The sequence below is a fragment of the Podarcis vaucheri genome (assembly GCF_965113315.1).
Source record: "Podarcis vaucheri genome assembly, chromosome: 8".
NCBI lineage: Eukaryota > Metazoa > Chordata > Lepidosauria > Squamata > Lacertidae > Podarcis > Podarcis vaucheri.
The window spans coordinates 6,629,398-6,647,927 of NC_138766.1; the positions used below are offsets into that span (position 1 = coordinate 6,629,398).

General features: G+C 42.9%; 1 protein-coding gene and 2 pseudogenes across 3 annotated transcripts in view; all 3 read left to right on the forward strand.

Moving 5' to 3' along the window:
• The first annotated feature begins 928 nt into the window (after window positions 1–928).
• LOC309539776 (protocadherin beta-16 pseudogene) lies at window positions 929–4,048 on the forward strand (annotated as a pseudogene). The gene is made up of 2 exons: window positions 929–3,286; window positions 4,043–4,048. The product of its transcript is annotated as a protocadherin beta-16 pseudogene (transcript).
• Window positions 4,049–6,515: 2,467 nt separating this feature from the next.
• Window positions 6,516–9,430, forward strand: LOC309538592 (protocadherin beta-16 pseudogene; annotated as a pseudogene). The gene has a single exon. The product of its transcript is annotated as a protocadherin beta-16 pseudogene (transcript).
• Window positions 9,431–15,106: 5,676 nt separating this feature from the next.
• The window catches only part of LOC309539777 (uncharacterized protein), a 57,091-nt gene continuing 53,667 nt past the window's right edge, over window positions 15,107–18,530 (forward strand). Inside the window, exon 1 of the mRNA XM_082236117.1 lies at window positions 15,107–17,763. Within this exon, the coding sequence (XP_082092243.1) occupies window positions 15,340–17,763 (2,424 nt within the window). The 5' untranslated portion in view covers window positions 15,107–15,339. The remainder of the gene's footprint in view (window positions 17,764–18,530) is intronic.

An 18,530-nucleotide genomic window follows, 5' to 3' on the forward strand; every position in this document is an offset into this window, starting at 1 on the left:
CTGCTTGGCAGGAGGTTGGACTCGATGGCCCTTGTGGTCTCTTCCAACTCTATGATTCTATGATTCTATGACTGATAGGTGATAGCCATCTTCAAATATCTTAAGGGCTCTTACATGGAAGATGGAGCATACATTCCAGAGGGTAGGACCTGAACTGATGGCATCAAGTCACAAGAAAGGAGAGTCCAACGAAACATCAGGAAGAACTTTCTGACAGAGCTGTTCAACAGTCAGACTCCCTCAAGAGGCTGTGAGTTCTACCTTCCTGGGAGGTTTTTAAGCGCAGGGTGGGTGGCCATCTGTCATGGATGCTTTAGTTGAGATTCCTGCATTGTGAAGGTGGGAATAGATGACCCTTGGTGTTGCCTCCAACTCAACAATTCTATGATTCCATGATTCTATCCCAAGGGTCAACTAGCCCAACCCCCTCCTGGGTGCAGGAAATATACATCTAAAGTGATATATAAAATACAGGTTATGAGAATACACCTTATGAAATATTATAAACATTGCTATAGAAGATTATATTAATGCTGTTTGGAAAGTCACAAAGTCTATGGGAATCATATCATAGCTTGAGCACAAGGTGGTGCTATTACACAACACAGAACAAATAATCAAGGAGCAGCAATTGCTGTCTGAAGTCTGTAACCACCAGACAAAGGAATCTCAGCGAGAAAGGAAGCAGATCACCATTACAAGCAAATCTATAGAAATTTCATGTGGAAATAGGCACCATATCCATTTCTAGATTTAAAAATACGAAGGTTTACCTTGCAAACTTACAATGGACAATCAACTTTGGCAGTTGTCTTAGAAAGAATCATCACGCGTTTCAGATCTGAGAGAAGAGGCTGCGAATATGGAAATAAATCACAACAGCAGGCAAGTTGTGTCTTTTTTTCTATATCTCTGTGCATGTGTGGCAATGTGTGAGTCCTTTCGCTATTCAGTGGTGGAGGAAAAGAAAAGTGGGTCTCTGGTAGCGAATGTGCTGAAGGATTTGAAAGTGGATGCAAAGGAGCTGTCTGCTCGGAGAGCCCGGCTGGTTTCTAAGAGCTCCAAGCAGTATTTCCAGCTGGATCCTCATTCTGGGGATTTGATATTAAAGGACAAAATAGATCGAGAATCCCTGTGTGGTCAGAATGATCCTTGTCTTCTATACTCCGAAATCTTGCTGGAAAACCCATGGCAGCTGCGTAGAATTGAAGTTCAGATAGAGGATGTGAATGATAATTCCCCAACATTTTCCACAAATCAAATCCTATTTCAAATATCAGAGCACATTCCAACAAATACACGATTCCCTTTGGAAACAGCTCAGGATTCAGACCAAGGAGAAAATGCTATCCAGAGCTACACCCTTAGTCCTAATGAACATTTTAGGCTGGATGTGCAAAGACAAACTGATGGTACCAACTATGCAGAACTGGTGTTAGAGAAACCGCTTGACCGTGAGGAGAATCCACAGATTTCCCTTATTCTGTCAGCAGTTGATGGAGGGACCCCAAAAAGAACTGGAACAGTGCAAATTATTATTGATGTTCTGGATGCCAATGACAATGTGCCTCAGTTTGACCAATCTGTGTACAAAGTGACACTAATGGAAAACAGCCCATTGGATACACTGGTCACAAGAGTTGAAGCCAATGACAAGGATATCGGTGCCAATGGTCTCATCACTTACACTTTCAGCCAAGTGCCAGAAAAGGTGCTGAGATTGTTCAAGTTAAATAAACACAATGGAGAACTTATTCTCAAAGGAACACTTGATTATGAGGAAATTAGTAAGTATGAGATGCACATCAAAGCCACAGATGGAGGGGGACTTTCTGCTTACTGCAAAGTCATTGTAGAGATTGAGGATGAGAATGACAATGCTCCAGAGATTACCATCACATCCATCACCAGTCCTTTACCTGAGGACTCTCCCCCAGACACAGTGGTGGCCCTCTTTAGTGTCACAGACATGGACTCTGGAGACAGTGGTAGAATTGCCTGCACCACTGAAGTCAACCTGCCATTTGTGCTCAAACCCACCGAGAACAACTATTACCGGCTGGTGACCCAACAGCCACTGGACAGAGAACAAGCCTCTGAGTATAACATCACCATCACAGCCACAGACAGGGGCTCTCCCAGACTCACTTCCACAAGAATACTTCATGTTGAAGTGTCAGATGTCAATGACAACCCTCCAGTCTTTGAAAAGCCATTCTATGAAATGAAATTAAGGGAAAACAATATTCCTGGTCTTCTGATCAATTCAGTCCATGCTGTTGATCTGGACACAGCGCAGAATGCCAAAGTGACCTACTCGCTTTTGCCTGGGAAGGTCAATGATGGCCCCACATCCTCTTACATCTCCATCAACTCTGAAACGGGGAACCTGTATGCCATCCGGTCTCTGGATTATGAGGAAGTAAAAGATTTCCAGGTGACGGTGAGGGCTGTGGATTCAGGTTCCCCTCCACTGAGCTCAGAAGTTCCCATCCGCGTTCAGGTCGTGGATGAAAATGACAATGCCCCCTTCATCCTCTACCCTCTCCAGAATGGCACTTCCCCCTCGAATGACCTGGTTCCCCGAGGGGCAGAGACTGGCTACCTGCTCACCAAGGTGGTGGCTGTGGACAGGGATTCTGCGCAGAACTCTTGGCTTTCCTACCAGCTGCTGAAGGCCACAGAACCGGGTCTGTTCACGGTGGGGGCCCAGAATGGAGAAGTGACCACCCTGAGGCCAGTCAGCAACCGAGACAGCTTCAAGCAGAATCTGATTGTGGTGGTCCGAGACAACGGCCATCCTCCCCAGTCCACCTCTGCCACGCTCAGAATCCTCCTAGTGGACGGCTTCTCTGACCCTTATCTGAAAAGTGTGGCTCTCCCAAAGGAGGAAACAGCGGAGGAGGAAGACCCCAGCCTGACGATGTATTTGATCATCTGCTTGGCTGCCATCTCAAGCATCTTTCTCATTTCTGTAGTGGCGTTTGTGGTAATCAAGTTGCAGAAACGTGAAAAGTTCACAGGAACCTACAACTCTGGAGCCAATTTCCCGGTGGGACCTGATTCCCAGGAGATCTCTGCGGATTCTGGTGCTGGATCTCTATCCCAGGCTTACAACTATGAGGTGTGCTTAGCTGGTGGGTCTCTGAACAGCGAGTTCAGGTTTCTCAGGCCCCTGTTTCCTGTTTTCTCTGTGGAGCCTCCTAACACTCAGCTGAATCCAAGGAGTTCCAATGATTCTGAAGGTGTCCCAAGTCATGCAGGTGAAAGTCAACATATCCTCCAGGTGAGAGTACCATTTGAATCCCTTTTGTATGGTTTCATTTCAAACTGTATCTGCTACTTTCTTGATGAATATTATCCTTTGTTTCTTCCAGAATAAATAAAACCTTACGCTCAAGTATTCCCCTCAAAACATCAGAAATAATAGTTTCTTATTTTCTTCTGTTTGAGTACTATGTTGTATTTTCCATAAAAATATCATATTGATCTTTCACATCTTTCACATTATGTGATACCTTACTACATGAGTTTATATATCACTATGAATCCTGTTCCCTTTCTCCGAAGTGGCCAGTCGGAGACGTATTGCCAAAAAACTGAGAGGGATATAATAGACTTTTTGGAGAAAATATACAATATTGCAACTGAGGGAGAACCTCTATGATTTATTTCTTTTGAAAAACTGCATATTGTTACAGTTCTTCTTTAGAAAATATATCTGCATAGTGCATTCTAAGATTAAAAGATCGCCATGCTTACGGATGGCTCACAAAATGTCAGCATTTTAAAGTGCATTTATTCTAACATACACATTTTTTTTTTACAATTTCCCTTAATATAATGCAATGTTTATGCATTTCTATTCACACTTTCCCTGATATACACATTCCTGCACACATTTTTTTGCTTGGAAAATTGCACTGCAAAATTTGGAGAAGTATGGATTTCGAAGGACAGTTGCTTTTCAAGTCTCAAATAGTTTTTAGAAGTGTGGGTTAGGTGGTGAACTGAATTTCTCCCCCTCCCTTATGCTTAACAGGACTAAAAAGAAACAGACTGAAATACATGTAAGCAATGAGAGGTTTTCAACAAGAAGCAAGTCTTCATCTTTATGGGCATATTATCATAATTTCCCCCAACATTTCCTGGGTACTTTCCTTGTAGCAAAATAATCTGCTATGAACAGAGTACCAGTAAAGCATAGCCTTTTCTGTTAGGTATATCATTCAATGAGTATCCATTAATCGAAGAATACAGATTTGGTGGGGAGGCTTATTCGAGTTTCAGTCTGCAGACCATGAATATAAGATAGAGTGTAAAATGAAAAGTGCCTTTTGGACACTCCTTTTCTTTGTATTTGTGGCTTTGAGGACGGCAGCTCTCTTTCCAAAATCAGAAGTAAAGGTAGAAGGGCTTCATAAACTGTTCATTTGCAAGACAACCATAGGATGAAAAACAACCACAGCAGTAAGAAAGGCAAACAAACAGTGCATTTTAAAATAAGGGAATAACAAATCCATGAACAGAAATAGCTAATAAATATAGACCAATTTGACTCAGAAGAACGCATTTTCCTTTTAATAATTGTGGCCTAGTTTTTATTGCTACAACAAGGAACTTGGCTATATTTTCCTCTCTTCTTAGGGTTGGAGTCTACCATTAAAACCGAAATACAGAATTCCTCTGCATTTCCCAAATGTAGAGAAAGTGTTGGTGAGATAAACTGGGATCTCATATCCCTATAAAATGCAGTATAGGAGAACATGAGCAGATGTTTCGACTGAACCATTTTTGCAAGGGCAAACTCTCAAGTGCCAAAGCAGCCTTGTAAGCTGACTTATACAAAGTCAGAGATATAACTGTTGATGCCAAAACACCCAACCTAGCCATTGGAAATCACCTTTTGTATCTAGGGGTATTTAATATTTAAATACCAAGCAAGTTGATAATTACTACTAGGTTGCAGACTAAGGTAAAGTGGTATGCAAACTCCTTTTGTCAGGGCTAATGAATTTTGCAAGTTAAGATCTTGAAGTCTGTGTTAACCCAAGTGGCAGCAGATGGGGTAGTGAATAGGCAGCAGTGTTAACACAATTGTTGTTGTTGTTAGCCAAAAACAGAAGTGTTTATCAAGAAAGCCAGGGATAGGTAGCCCAAACCTGCTGAGGTCAAGATAAATATAGGCAAAGCTAGGAACTGATTGCTATTGTTTTCTAAGAACAAATACCTGCTTCGGTTGTAAGACTACATTGGAGACACATCTTGAAACACAGAAAAGTATTTCTTGGTTTCTCAAAGAAGTGGTTTGTGTTGTCTAAGGATTCATTAATCCCCAGCATTCAATCTTGAACTCCATACATAATCTTGGTATACACTTTGGCTTTGTACACCTTCAAAACTGAAGCTGTATGACGACTGCCTTTTGTATAGTACAACCTCAGTAGTGCAGCAAGACTATTCAGTGCAGACAATACAGTGTTTTGTATCTGATGCGACTGGGACACAATGGACCAAAAAGTAATTCCAGTATTTAAAACTATTGACTTGCACTATTACGTGCTCACTGATGGCTCATTTATATTTTTCTTTGGAAAAATTATCACTTTTTGTTTTATCATAGTTGACTGCCAACTGTTCTGTCTTGCAGTAGCTAGAGAATTTAGACTTCAGTCTTTTCAGATTCACCTAAAGTTGTGAAGGGTAGTACAGCATGATCTGTATATGAATGAACGAATCTTTATTTGCATCAGCCATTGGCCATCACAACAAAACAACAATACTCTATACATAGAATAGAAATAAAAAGTCAATTATATCAAATACATTCTAGGGTTTTGAATCAGTAGTCAAATAGTGGATCTTATTCCAATTGCCCCAGCTAAAAACCTTGTAACCTTTGCTGTCGCCTGCTCATCTTGATCTGCCAAGAGAAAACACACTGTGGCAGTGGCTGGGTGATCCAGAATGGACAATAAAAGAGGGGTGATAACCTCATCTCTCAAGTCTTCATAAAGAGTGCAAGCCAGAAGGGCATGCACCACCGATTCAGTACTGCCATCTCCGCAGGGACATGATCTGTATATAGAACCAATGACATTTCTGTACCAGTCAATATAGGCAAGTGGTACACTTGAGCATATAGTTCAGGAAAGAGATCATTCAAATAAATATTAAAAAACAAAGGGGCTAGAAAACATCTCTGTTACCCCACATGCAGACCCTCCAAGTTTCCCTATTTTCCAGGAACAGCCCTGATTTAGAGAAACCGTCCCGGTTTCTGATTTGATCCCAGAATGTCCCACTTTTCCTTGGGATGACCCGACTTTCATTGGAGAAATGTTGGCGGGTATACACATGCCGTTAAAATGGGGTTCCTAACATCACCCTTGGAATTACATCTAACCTGCACTTTCGAACTGCTGTATAGCTGCCTTTTTTATTATTATTCAGCCACATGGTGGCAGCAGAGGCATATGCATTGATTGGAACTCAGGATTTTGTTTTGTGAAAAATCCCTCCGGAAGATCACAGGAATATTTGAAACAAGAAGACAGCTAAGAAGACGGTCTGTGAGAAAATATATAATATTCAGTACAGCAAAGCCATCAGGACTGCAGCACCAAATTTACTTCCCCAACAGCAGAGATGGTCACTGGATGAGAGTCAGAAAGTGAATATATTGGCCAGAAATTGAAGAGGCAAACCTTGAACCATGGGAGACTGCTTCAGGAGAAAACAAGGTCTGTATCTTTTCCTTTTCCTTTGTCTTCCTGGAGCATTGTATGTTTCAAGCCATTATTCTGTGCCTGAAGAAAAGAAAACTGGGTCTTTGGTGGCTAATGTGCTGCAGGATTTGAAATTGGGAACAGGGGAGCTCTCTGCTCGCAGAGCCCAGCTAGTGTCCAAAAGCGCTAAGCAATATTTCCACCTTGATACCCACTTTGGGAATCTGCTGATAAGCGAAAAAATAGACCGAGAAGCTTTATGTGGCCAGACTGATCCTTGCTTATTTCTCTCACAAATTGTGCTGGAAAACCCATTAGAGCTCCACAGTATTGTAGTCAAGATAGAAGATGTGAATGACAATGTTCCCAAATTCTCAACAAAGGAATTTGATCTGGAAATTCCTGAAAATGTCTCTCCAAATACACATTTCCCACTGGAATCTGCCCAAGATGAGGACCTAGGGAGAAATAGCATCCAAAATTACACTCTCAGTCCCAATGAACATTTCCGCCTCGATGTTAAAAGTGATGAGGATGGAAACACGCATGTGGATCTTGTCCTGGAGAAGCCACTGGACAGGGAGAAGGACTCACACTTTGGACTGACTCTCATGGCTGTGGATGGAGGGGAGCCACAGAGAACAGGCACAGTTCAAATAAATATTGATGTTCTTGACATCAATGATAATTCCCCACAGTTTACTCATTCTGAATATAAAGTAAAGTTAAAGGAAAACAGCCCACAGGGCACTCTGGTCTCAAAAGTGGAAGCTACAGATTTGGATTTTGGTTCAAATGCACAGATCACCTACTCATTCCACCGGATGCCTGAAAAAATAAACAATTTGTTCCACCTAAATGAAGTCACTGGGGAAATCACTCTTTTAGGACAAGTTGATTTTGAAAAAGAAACCAGGTATGACATGAAAATTAGAGCAACAGATGGAGGGGGTCTTTCAGGGCACTGCAAGGTTTTGGTAGAGATTGAGGATGTGAATGACAATGCACCAGAAGTGTCGGTCATATCCATCACTAGTCCTTTGGCAGAGGATTCTCCCCTGGAGACACTTGTGGCTCTCTTCACTGTCACAGATCGAGACTCCGGAGACAATGGCAGAACCATGTGCTCTGTGGAGACAAACCTTCCCTTTGTCTTAAAACCCACAATGGATAACTATTACCAGCTTGTGGTCCAAAGTCCCTTGGACAGAGAGAAAGTCTCAGAGTATAATATCACCATCACAGCCGTAGACCGAGGCTCCCCCAGGCTCACTTCAACAAGAATTATTAATGTTCAGATCTCAGATGTCAACGACAACCCTCCAGTATTTGAAAAATCTTCATGTGAAATGCAGATACGGGAAAACAATATTCCAGGACTGCTCATTGGCTCAGTCCATGCTGCTGATCTGGACACCGAGAAGAATGCCAAGGTCACCTACTCCCTTTTGCCTGGGAAGGTCACTGATGGCCTTGTGGCCTCTTACATCTCGGTCAACTCTGAAAGCGGAAATCTGTATGCCCTCCGATCTCTGGATTATGAGCAGATCAAAGATTTCAAAGTGACGGTGAGGGCTACAGATGGAGGGTCTCCTTCCCTCAGCTCAGAAGTTACTGTCCGAGTCGTAATCCTAGACGAAAACGACAACGCTCCCTTCTTCCTCTACCCTCTTCAGAACAGCACATCCCCCTGCAATGAGCTGGTGCCCAAGTCGGTGGAGGCCGGCTACCTGGTCACCAAGGTGGTGGCTGTGGATGGAGATTCTGGCCAGAACTCGTGGCTTTCCTATGAGCTGCTGAAGGCCACAGACCCTGGTCTTTTCAGCATAGGAGCCCAGAATGGGGAAGTGAGAACCAGGAGAGCCCTGAGCGAGCGAGACACCAGCAAGCAGAGACTCCTGATAGTGGTCAGGGACAACGGGCTCCCTCCCCAGAGCAGCACTGCCATGCTCCATGTCCTTCCCGTGGGTGGCTTTTCGGATCCTTATATGAAGGCTGTGGAGGTCAGGAAAGAGGAGCACAAAGAAGATGGGACCTTGACCTTGTACTTGGTGATCTGCCTGGCTGCAGTCTCCTTTGTGTTCCTCGTTTGCATTGTTTCCTTTGCTGCCATCAAGATCTGCAGGAGGGATCCCAGGGAAAGTTTTATCGCTGCCCCTCCTCACTTCCCACCTGCCAGACCCGACATCCCAGAGAACGGTGGCGATTCTCAGAGCGGGTCTCTTTCCAGGAGTTACCACTACGATGTTTGCTTAACCGGTGGGTCCTTGAGCAGCGAGTTCAGATTCCTCAGGCCCCTCATTCCTGTTTTTTCTGTGGGAGACCCAAACCTCAGTGTGAACCAGACCCCTCCGTCTGCTTCCCAAGATATTCCTGATAATTTGGAGAGCAGGAAGCCAATGGAACAGGTGAGAGAGATTAGTGTTTTTAATACAAATATACTCAATGCACTAGAAAAAATTGAAATCGTCTTTTCATTTACAGTATCTCCATATTATTCTGTGTTGAAATGATTCATAGTAGCTTGACTGAAAATTGGATTTGGAGATTTGTGAAGAAAAAAAATTCTCTCAGCACCTGCCATCTTTCTAGCTGGTTCACTTCTTCCATTCCCTACGTCCTCTTTCTTCCACCCATCACTTATTCAAGACAATTCTTTCGCATGTATCGTTGAGCTTTTATGTGAGCCTTTTTGCACATAACTGTTAGTTTACATAGATGCATGTATGAAACTTTATTAGACCAGAGTTCCCAGATACCTATACACAATGTTTAGACATGCTGTTACATTAAGGGAGATATATAATCCACACTTTTATTGCAGCTGTCATACTTGATGCATATGTAGTGGAACCATTCTAAGCTTTCAGTTGTATATTCTTTGAATCTTATGAATCTTTCCTGTCACTAATATGTGTGAGCACCTATTTGGTTTCATTTGAGCAAGAGGACTCTGACCGAAGCGATTGTAAGCCACAAGGAAACATAGGAACATATTGACTCAGACTACTGGTCCATACAGCTCAGTATTGTCTACAGGCTACAATGACTGACAGTCAGTTTTCAAGGCAGGGGTTTCTTCTCACCCTGCCTGGAGATGCCAGTGTAGATTTAACCAGGGACCTTCTGTCTACAAAGCAAGTGTTCTACCACTGAACTACAGCCCTTCCCCAAGATTTTCAGCCGGGTTTCTACCAGTCTCTCCTTTGTTTCCCCGGTAACTGCAGCACTGCCTGCACTGAACCCTCTAAAGATGTGAAAGAATTAGATAAAATATTGCTGTCTCCAAAGAATCACTTCCACAAAATAGGCTGACATCCCTCCAGTCCCCCCCCCCAGGAAAACTGCACAATCCTTGCTCTCCAAGTAAAGTACTCTGAAACAAAGATTATCAGGAATGCAGACGAGTACTTGGGCAGTACAGCTGCACAAGACAGCAAAATCTAAACGAAAATTCTAGGCTGTGCTTGATCCCTAATATGAAGAGTCAAATATGATTGAATAATCTCACCTGCTCACCCACTCCCATCTCGGTGGTCTCTGGTCCTTTCTTGGAAAATATGGAAATGTCTGCTGCCACAGACGTTATAAGAGGTATGATGATGAAATGCATATCTCCATGAGTTCAGAGCTACATAAACTTGGAAGTCTCTCTCTAAAACATCAGCAGACATGACACATTCATCTGACACGCAGGCAAAAGCAAATGAAAGCTTATTTATTCAATAATCACTCCAACCCACTGCAAACCATTCCTCTGGGTTCACTCTACATTTGGAGGATGGAATGGGATCATGTTACTGGTCGTGACACTGACATCACTGTGTGCTTCTGGTCCATCTGCATCTTCTCCAGCCACAGTGCTGAAGGTCTGAAAATGGGCACCTGCACGTGGAATGGTGTGCGTGCTTAGGTGCTCCACATGACTTCAGATTTTGCTAGTGCAGGGTTCCTAATCATATGGGGTACCTAGATGTGTCCTGCTGTGTAGCTCTGCTGGCTCCACCTCTTGACATCTTTCAAAGGATAGATGGGGAAATATCTTTGACTCATGATTTTTTTCAAATCATCAGTAGGAATCTGCACAAACTTGTACTTTCCCAGTCTTATTTGAGAAGTGGGCTTTTGGGAGGCCTCTTATTTTGCTTTATTTTTTCCATTTATTGTTATTTTTGAAATAATAATTGCAGCTGTAGATAAGGAGCCACGTTTTATGGTGTTTTTATTTAGCTTTCCAGCAGTTTTATTTGGCTGTTGCTTTCTCGTATGCAATCATATTTATTTTTTCCTGATTGCCTCTTATGTAGACTGCTTAGAGGTGTCTTTTTATATTAAGCAGTGCCATTTTTAATCAATAAACAAACGAGTAAAAATAATGATAAGTAATTCCCAGGGGTGTTCTTGAGGGAATGCATAGCTGACCCCCATATTTCCCCCACGATGGGAATGATGTAGTGTGATTCCGAGGTGCATTCTGTCCCAGGAAAGAAGCCAAGCTCCAATTTGAAGCAGCAGTGAGCCCTCTTTGTTTTTGTGAAACAAAGTCAGACAGACAGACAAACTCTTATTCACCTTAAAAATGTAAGAAGCCCTCCATCATTGCTGAATATCTGCCTCCCCCCCCCCCCCGATTAATGGTGAAAATGTGTGGAGAGTGATAATCTAGATTTATTTATTTTTTTAAAAAAAAAAACTTCTCTGCATATTGTCTGGTGAGAACAGACTAAATAATGGAGTTTCACAGGTGGTGAGTGTTATGTACTGAAGTTCTCACCCTGGGCCAGCAGGGGGATACTGTAGATAGTTCAGGTCCACATATGCAAATAAGGGATCGAAAGTGACGTTCAGTGATTGGATAGTTACAGAAAATGGTTACTGTTGCGTTCTAGTGGAGCTCTATATAAGCAGGCTGGCTGAAACTTTCAGTTCAGTTCTGTTCTGGACTGTGAATAAACAAGAGCTGTTTGAAGAATCGCTGTGTCGTCTGATATGTTCACCCACAACTTAACAGTGAGAGACTCACCACAGGGAATGGCTGAGACTGTGTCACGTGCAATTGTGCCCCCTGAATGAAGAGAGCAAGACAGGCACCTGACGAGGCAGGTGGTGGAAGCCTTCCTTCTGATAACCTAGGAGTTTAATGGTTAATACCAATTCTATGAAATGAATGGAGAGAAAAACGAGCTCCTAAAGGGCAGGGATGATCACTATTCCACATTGTTATTATTCTACAGTCACAAAATAAGAAGAAAATATGAAAGATGTTCTTGTATCTCTTTTACCTTTCTGCAAAAACACAACATCAAGTAAAGAACAAATGAATATATTTTCAAAAAAAATCAAATAAACAAAAAATCCTTTTCATATTGTGTATATTTTGTTTTTCTGCAATTATTACTCCAGTGATCAGTGAAAAAACAACAACAAACCAACATTTATTTATTTTTTAAGATTACTTTGTTTGCTCAGGATATGCGTCTCTACAAAGATCTAAAATTTATTTTGATGTTCAGGGATGGAGATGCCAGGACTTGCTTCTGAAATGTGAGCGGCTGATGGGTGTTTAGTGATTGTGAGAAGGTTACACTTTCACAACAGAGTCCACTTTCACAACAGATTTTAAAGATCAGAAGCAGAAGCTTTTTAGATTTGGTTGGAAAGGACAACTGCAATGTCCTTTGCTTTTCAACTACAGCTTGAAGGAAAGCCTGCTATAGTGGATCGCACCAGTGCCACCAAAATGTAGCAGATCCCACTGCTGTATACTAATTATGTAACGGATCCCACCACTGTATAACAATTGTGGCGGATCCCACTTACATACCCACTCTATAATATATATATTTTCAACCACCACAGGTGATCTTTTTGTGAGAGGGGGAAATTAGATACTTGGAGACTCAGGCAGAAGTTGAACAAATGAGAAATATTTAACAGAACAAAGTGACTAAAGCAAAGGATGTATCAGCAGATAATGTTCTTTCAGTAAACATTCAACCTGTTAATAATAATACTCAATCTAATGGAGGTTACAGGTGTCCAACAAAGCACAACTTCTTTTAAACTTCAGTTGCTTGCATTCCATTATTATGTTTGAGGTAGGTGTTGTAGGTTTCTAGACTAAATGGTAAATGCTCAGCTTACTTTGAGTTATATAACTTCAGTTTCTTAACTTAGTTGTTGCATGGGTGTTACAGCTTAATATTTTGGTTCTTAAACAAGGTGGTACTTTCTGTCAGTCTTCCAACATTTTATCAATCACACTCCTGAAATACTTCTAGCAGTAAACAGACGCAGGGGATCACTACACCCCTCTTAACTGGCTTGGGATTCTTTTCTATCTAGAAGATCACTCTCCTCCTGAGTGAAATGAGACCCAAGTAGTCCATATCTTCCTCACAGCTTCTACTTCTCCTGGCTCAAACTCAGCCCTCCAGTAAGCTCCTCTTAAACCAACTCTCCATCTCCATCTAACCACTCCCTCAGAAACGGGTCCTTTTATTCTCCACCCCCTCTGGCTTGCTGTCATGGTAGCCAATCAGAGAGAGGCTCCAGCTCTCTGGTGGAATTCTGAGGTACTGCACCACCAGACTCTGGTCTGGCTCTGCTGTCCATCACACCTGCCTTTGCTCTGAGCCATCTGCAGATGCTAGAGAACCCAGAAGAAGGGAAAGTATTTGTGGCAACTGCTCTTAAAAGGTATCTAGTATGCCAAGCCAGTAGCTGTAGGTATCGTTTTTGATGGTGACTAAAATATTGCTTCCCAGGAACAGCTCGTGTCTAAAATAGATAGGGAGGAGAATGCTCCTGGCCACAGTTGTCTCCTGAGAACCAAGCAGGCTGGCTAGTGATGATAGGAGTTGTTGTCCAACAGATCTGGAGGGTATCAGTTTGGCAAAGTGTGTCAGGATCTCCCAGAGGAAGCTGGGAGCTACAGAATGCATGAACTCCTTGGTTGGCTTCAAAGCTGCAACTGAACTGCCCAAAGGGCCACTTGTCATTCTTGAGCTGCAGTTTGGCCACCCTTGTAGTAGGAAAACATGAAGCGACTCTACCCACATTCTGCCACCTTCAGCAAACACAACATTTTGCTGGTTATCTTTAAATTTCTTATGGAGCATCAAGCATAAAGATTTGTATATTTTCCCCTGTTTCTGAAGTTCAGGTGAGAGTGCCAATCAAAATGTAGCCAAGGCAGCACTTTCCACAAAGAAGAGGGGAGTCTGTGCACCCAGGGGATCCATGTGGTAAGCAGAAGGTTTTTAAAAAGAGAGAGAAATGGGGGAGGGGGAGTTTCCCCACCCTCCCCCAGTAAAACTGTCCATGAGTACAGTGCATGCCCTCAGTTGTTGCCATACCAGAGCTTGCACAGTATATTTCAAAAAGCCACAGCACAGGCGTCTGTCTGGGAAGTGAGCAGTGGAACCCTGAGGAGCCAGGGGGGGGGGCAATGATATTAGGAAACAGGGGGTGGGAAGCCAATGAGCACCCAGGAGAGGTGATGCAGCCGGAAGAAGCTACCAAGAGGTAGGAGAGAAGGAAGAGAAGATGAAGATGGTGATGATGATGAAGAAGAAGAGTTTGGACTTGATATCCCACCTTTCACTCCCCTTAAGGTGTCTCAAAGCAGCTAACAATCTCCTTTTCCCTTCCTCCCCCACAACAAACACTCTGTGAGGTGAGTGAGGCTGAGAGACTTCAGATAAGTATGACTAGCCCAAGGTCACCCAGCAGCTGCATGTGGAGGAGCGGGGAAGCGAACCCGGTTCACCAGATTACGAGTCCACTGCTCTTAACCACTACACCACGCAGGGTCCCTGTCGATGCAGGAATGACAACAGTTGCCAGGCAGGAGAAGGTGAAAAGTGAACCAGAAAGTGGATATGGTAGCTGAGGTGTGGCAGGACATGCTCCACAGCCAACTGAAGAAAAGAAATGGGAGACATAGAAGTGGGTGTGGAGGACTGAGCCAGAGGAGGGAGGAAAAAGACAGCCAGGGAAAGAAAAAATATTTGCTGGAGGCCCAACTTGTATGAATCACATTATGAAAATGCGCCTCCTCTCTGAACAACTGTACAGATACCTGCAGCTGAGGATTATACTTCATGCATCTAATGAAGAAGACTTTAGTCCACAAGGACTCATGACATAATAAAACTTGTTAGTGTTTAAGGTGCCACAAGACTCAGCAGCAGGAAAAGTGACAATCATTAATGAGTACCTCAATGGATTTTGATAAGTCAATGATAATACGCAAGAAATATATTAAGCATTGCAAACCTACAGAACCATTTATGTGAGATGTATCATACTTCAAGCACAAGGTGGTGCTATTACACAACACAAAAGAAATAGTCAAGGACCAGAAACTGTTCTCCAGAAGGCCTGTGTCCGCGAGACAAAGGAATCTCAAGGAGAAAGACAGCACACAATCTTCGTTACAAGCAAATATTTAGAAATTGTGGGTGGAAAAGGGACCACAACCATTTTTAGATTTAAATACAGGATAAAGGATTTGTCTTGCAAACATACACTGGACAATCAACTGTGGCAGTTGTGTTAGAAAGAATTACCCTGCATTTCAGATCTGACTGGAGGTGAGGCTGGGGGAATGGAAATACTTCTCAACCTCAGGCAAGTTATGTTTATTTCCTTATATCTCTGTGCATGCATAGCAATGTGTGAGTCTTTCCGCTATTCAGTGGCAGAGGAAAAGAAAAGTGGGTCTCTGGTGGCAAATGTGCTAAAAGATTTGAGAGTGGATGCAAAGGAGCTGTCTGCTCGGAGAGCCCGGCTGGTTTCTAAGAGCTCCAAGCAGTATTTCCAGCTGGATCCTCATTCTGGGGATGTGACAGTAAAGGATAAAATAGATCGGGAGTCCCTGTGTGGTCAGAATGAACCATGTATTCTACTGTCTGAAATTGTGCTGGAAAAGCCATTGCAGCTACACAGAATTGAAGTTCAGATAGAGGATGTGAATGATAATTCCCCCAAATTCTCTAAAAATCAATTCCTTCTTGAAATACCTGAGCAGACTCCTGTGGATATCAGATTTCCTTTGGAAAGAGCAGAAGATCCAGACAAAGGAAAAAATGCTGTTCAGAACTACACCCTTAGTCCTAATGAACATTTTAGGCTGGATGTGCAAAGTCACAGTGATGGTACCAACTATGCAGAATTGGTGTTAGAGAAACCGCTTGACCGTGAGGAGAATCCACAGATTTCCCTTATTCTGTCAGCAGTTGATGGAGGAATCCCAAAAAGAACTGGAACAGCACAAATAATCATTGATGTTCTGGATAACAATGATAACTTGCCTCAGTTTCCACAACCTGAGTACAAAGTGAAACTAAAGGAAAATAGCCCATTGGATACACTAGTCACAAAAGTGGAAGCCACTGACAGGGATTTTGGTTCCAATGCTCACATCACTTACTATTTCAGCCAAGTGTCAGAAAATGTGTTGAGATTGTTCAAGTTAAACAAACACACTGGAGAACTTACTGTTACAGGGACAATTGATTATGAAGAAAGCTCAAATTATGTAATGAAAATCAGAGCTACAGACGGAGGGGGCCTTTCTGCTTACTGTAAAGTCACTGTAGAGATTGAGGATGAGAACGACAATGCTCCAGAGATTACCATCACATCCATCACCAGTCCCTTACCTGAAGACTCTTCCCCAGACACAGTGGTGGCCCTTTTCAGTGTCACAGATGTGGACTCTGGAGACAGTGGCAGAACTGCCTGCACCACTGAAGTCAACCTGCCGTTTGTGCTCAAACCCACAGAGAACAACTATTACCAGCTGGTGACCCAACAATCACTGGACAGAGAACAAGCCTCTGAGTATAACATCACCATCACAGCCACAGACAGGGGCTCTCCCAGACTCACTTCCACAAGAATACTTCATGTTGAAGTATCAGATGTAAATGACAACCCTCCAGTGTTTGAAAAGCCATTATATGAAATGAAATTAAGGGAAAACAATATTCCTGGTCTTCTGATCAATTCGGTCCATGCTGTTGATCTGGACACAGCGCAGAATGCCAAAGTGACCTACTCGCTTTTGCCTGGGAAGGTCAATGATGGCCCCACATCCTCTTACATCTCCATCAACTCTGAAACGGGGAACCTGTATGCCATCCGGTCTCTGGATTATGAGGAAGTAAAAGATTTCCAGGTGACGGTGAGGGCTGTGGATTCAGGTTCCCCTCCACTGAGCTCAGAAGTTCCCATCCGCGTTCAGGTCGTGGATGAAAATGACAATGCCCCCTTCATCCTCTACCCTCTCCAGAATGGCACTTCCCCCTCAAATGACCTGGTTCCCCGAGGGGCAGAGACTGGCTACCTGGTCACCAAGGTGGTGGCTGTGGACAGGGATTCTGCGCAGAACTCTTGGCTTTCCTACCAGCTGCTGAAGGCCACAGAACCGGGTCTGTTCACGGTGGGGGCCCAGAATGGAGAAGTGACCACCCTGAGGCCGGTCAGCAACCGAGACAGCTTCAAGCAGAATCTGATTGTGGTGGTCCGAGACAACGGCCATCCTCCCCAGTCCACCTCTGCCACGCTCAGAATTCTCCTAGTGGACGGCTTTTCTGACCCTTATCTGAAAAGTGTGGCTCTCCCAAAGGAGGAAACAGTGGAGGAGGAAGACCCCAGCCTGACAATGTATTTGATCATCTGTTTGGCTGCCATCTCAGGCATCTTTCTCATTTCTGTAGTGGCCTTTGTTGTAATCAAGTTGCAGAAACGTGAAAAGTTCATAGGAACCTACAACTCTGCAGCCAATTTCCCGGTGGGACCTGATTCCCAGGAGAACTCTGCAGATCCTGGTGCTGGATCTCTATCCCAGGCTTACAACTATGAGGTGTGCTTAGCTGGTGGGTCTCTGAACAGCGAGTTCAGGTTTCTCAGGCCCCTGTTTCCTGTTTTCTCTGTGGAGCCTCCTAACACTCAGCTGAATCCAAGGAGTGCCAATGATTCTGAAGGTGTCCCAAGTCATGCAGGTGAAAGTCAACATATCCTCCAGGTGAGAGTACCATTTGAATGATTTAATTTCAAATATTTCTCCCTCTAGTTTGATAATAATTTTTATTAAATTTTCAATTTTACATTTTCAAACAAGCATTTAAAATATCCCATGACTTCCCTTCTCCTTCCATGATTCATTTTTCATATCATACACCCTGTTTTACTATTAGCATTCAAATAAGTTTTCCACTTTTACCTCCATCAAAACTTATTTACTCTATTGTATTAATCTTAGTGCTGCCAGCATTAGCAGTCATTTTTCTTATATTCAGAAAATGTTTTCCACTCTTCTTTAATGTATGTTCTTATTGCTCTCTTATTTTATGTGTTAAATCTGCATGTTCTGCATATCCTGTCAACTTAAGTTGCCAATCCTCTTTAGATGGGACCTTGCTCACTTTCCATTTTGGGGCTAATAAAGCACATACCCTAATTATTGCATACATAAATAACCTTTTCTGACACCTAGGAATTTTAGTTTGGGTTTTCCCCAACAAAAAGTACTCTGGTGGTTTTTTGGGGGTTTTTTTTTGGGGGGGGAAGTAGTTTTAAACATTTTTTTCAATTCATTATAAATCATTTCCCCATATACTTTTACCTTTTTACATGTCCAACACATGTGAAAAAAACTTCCCTCCGTTTCTTTACACTTCCAACATGTACTACATGTACCACGGACCACAATTGTTGCATACATAAATAACCTTTTCCGACACCTAGGAATTTCAGTCAACAAAAAGCGTAAAGTAGTTTTAAACATTCCCC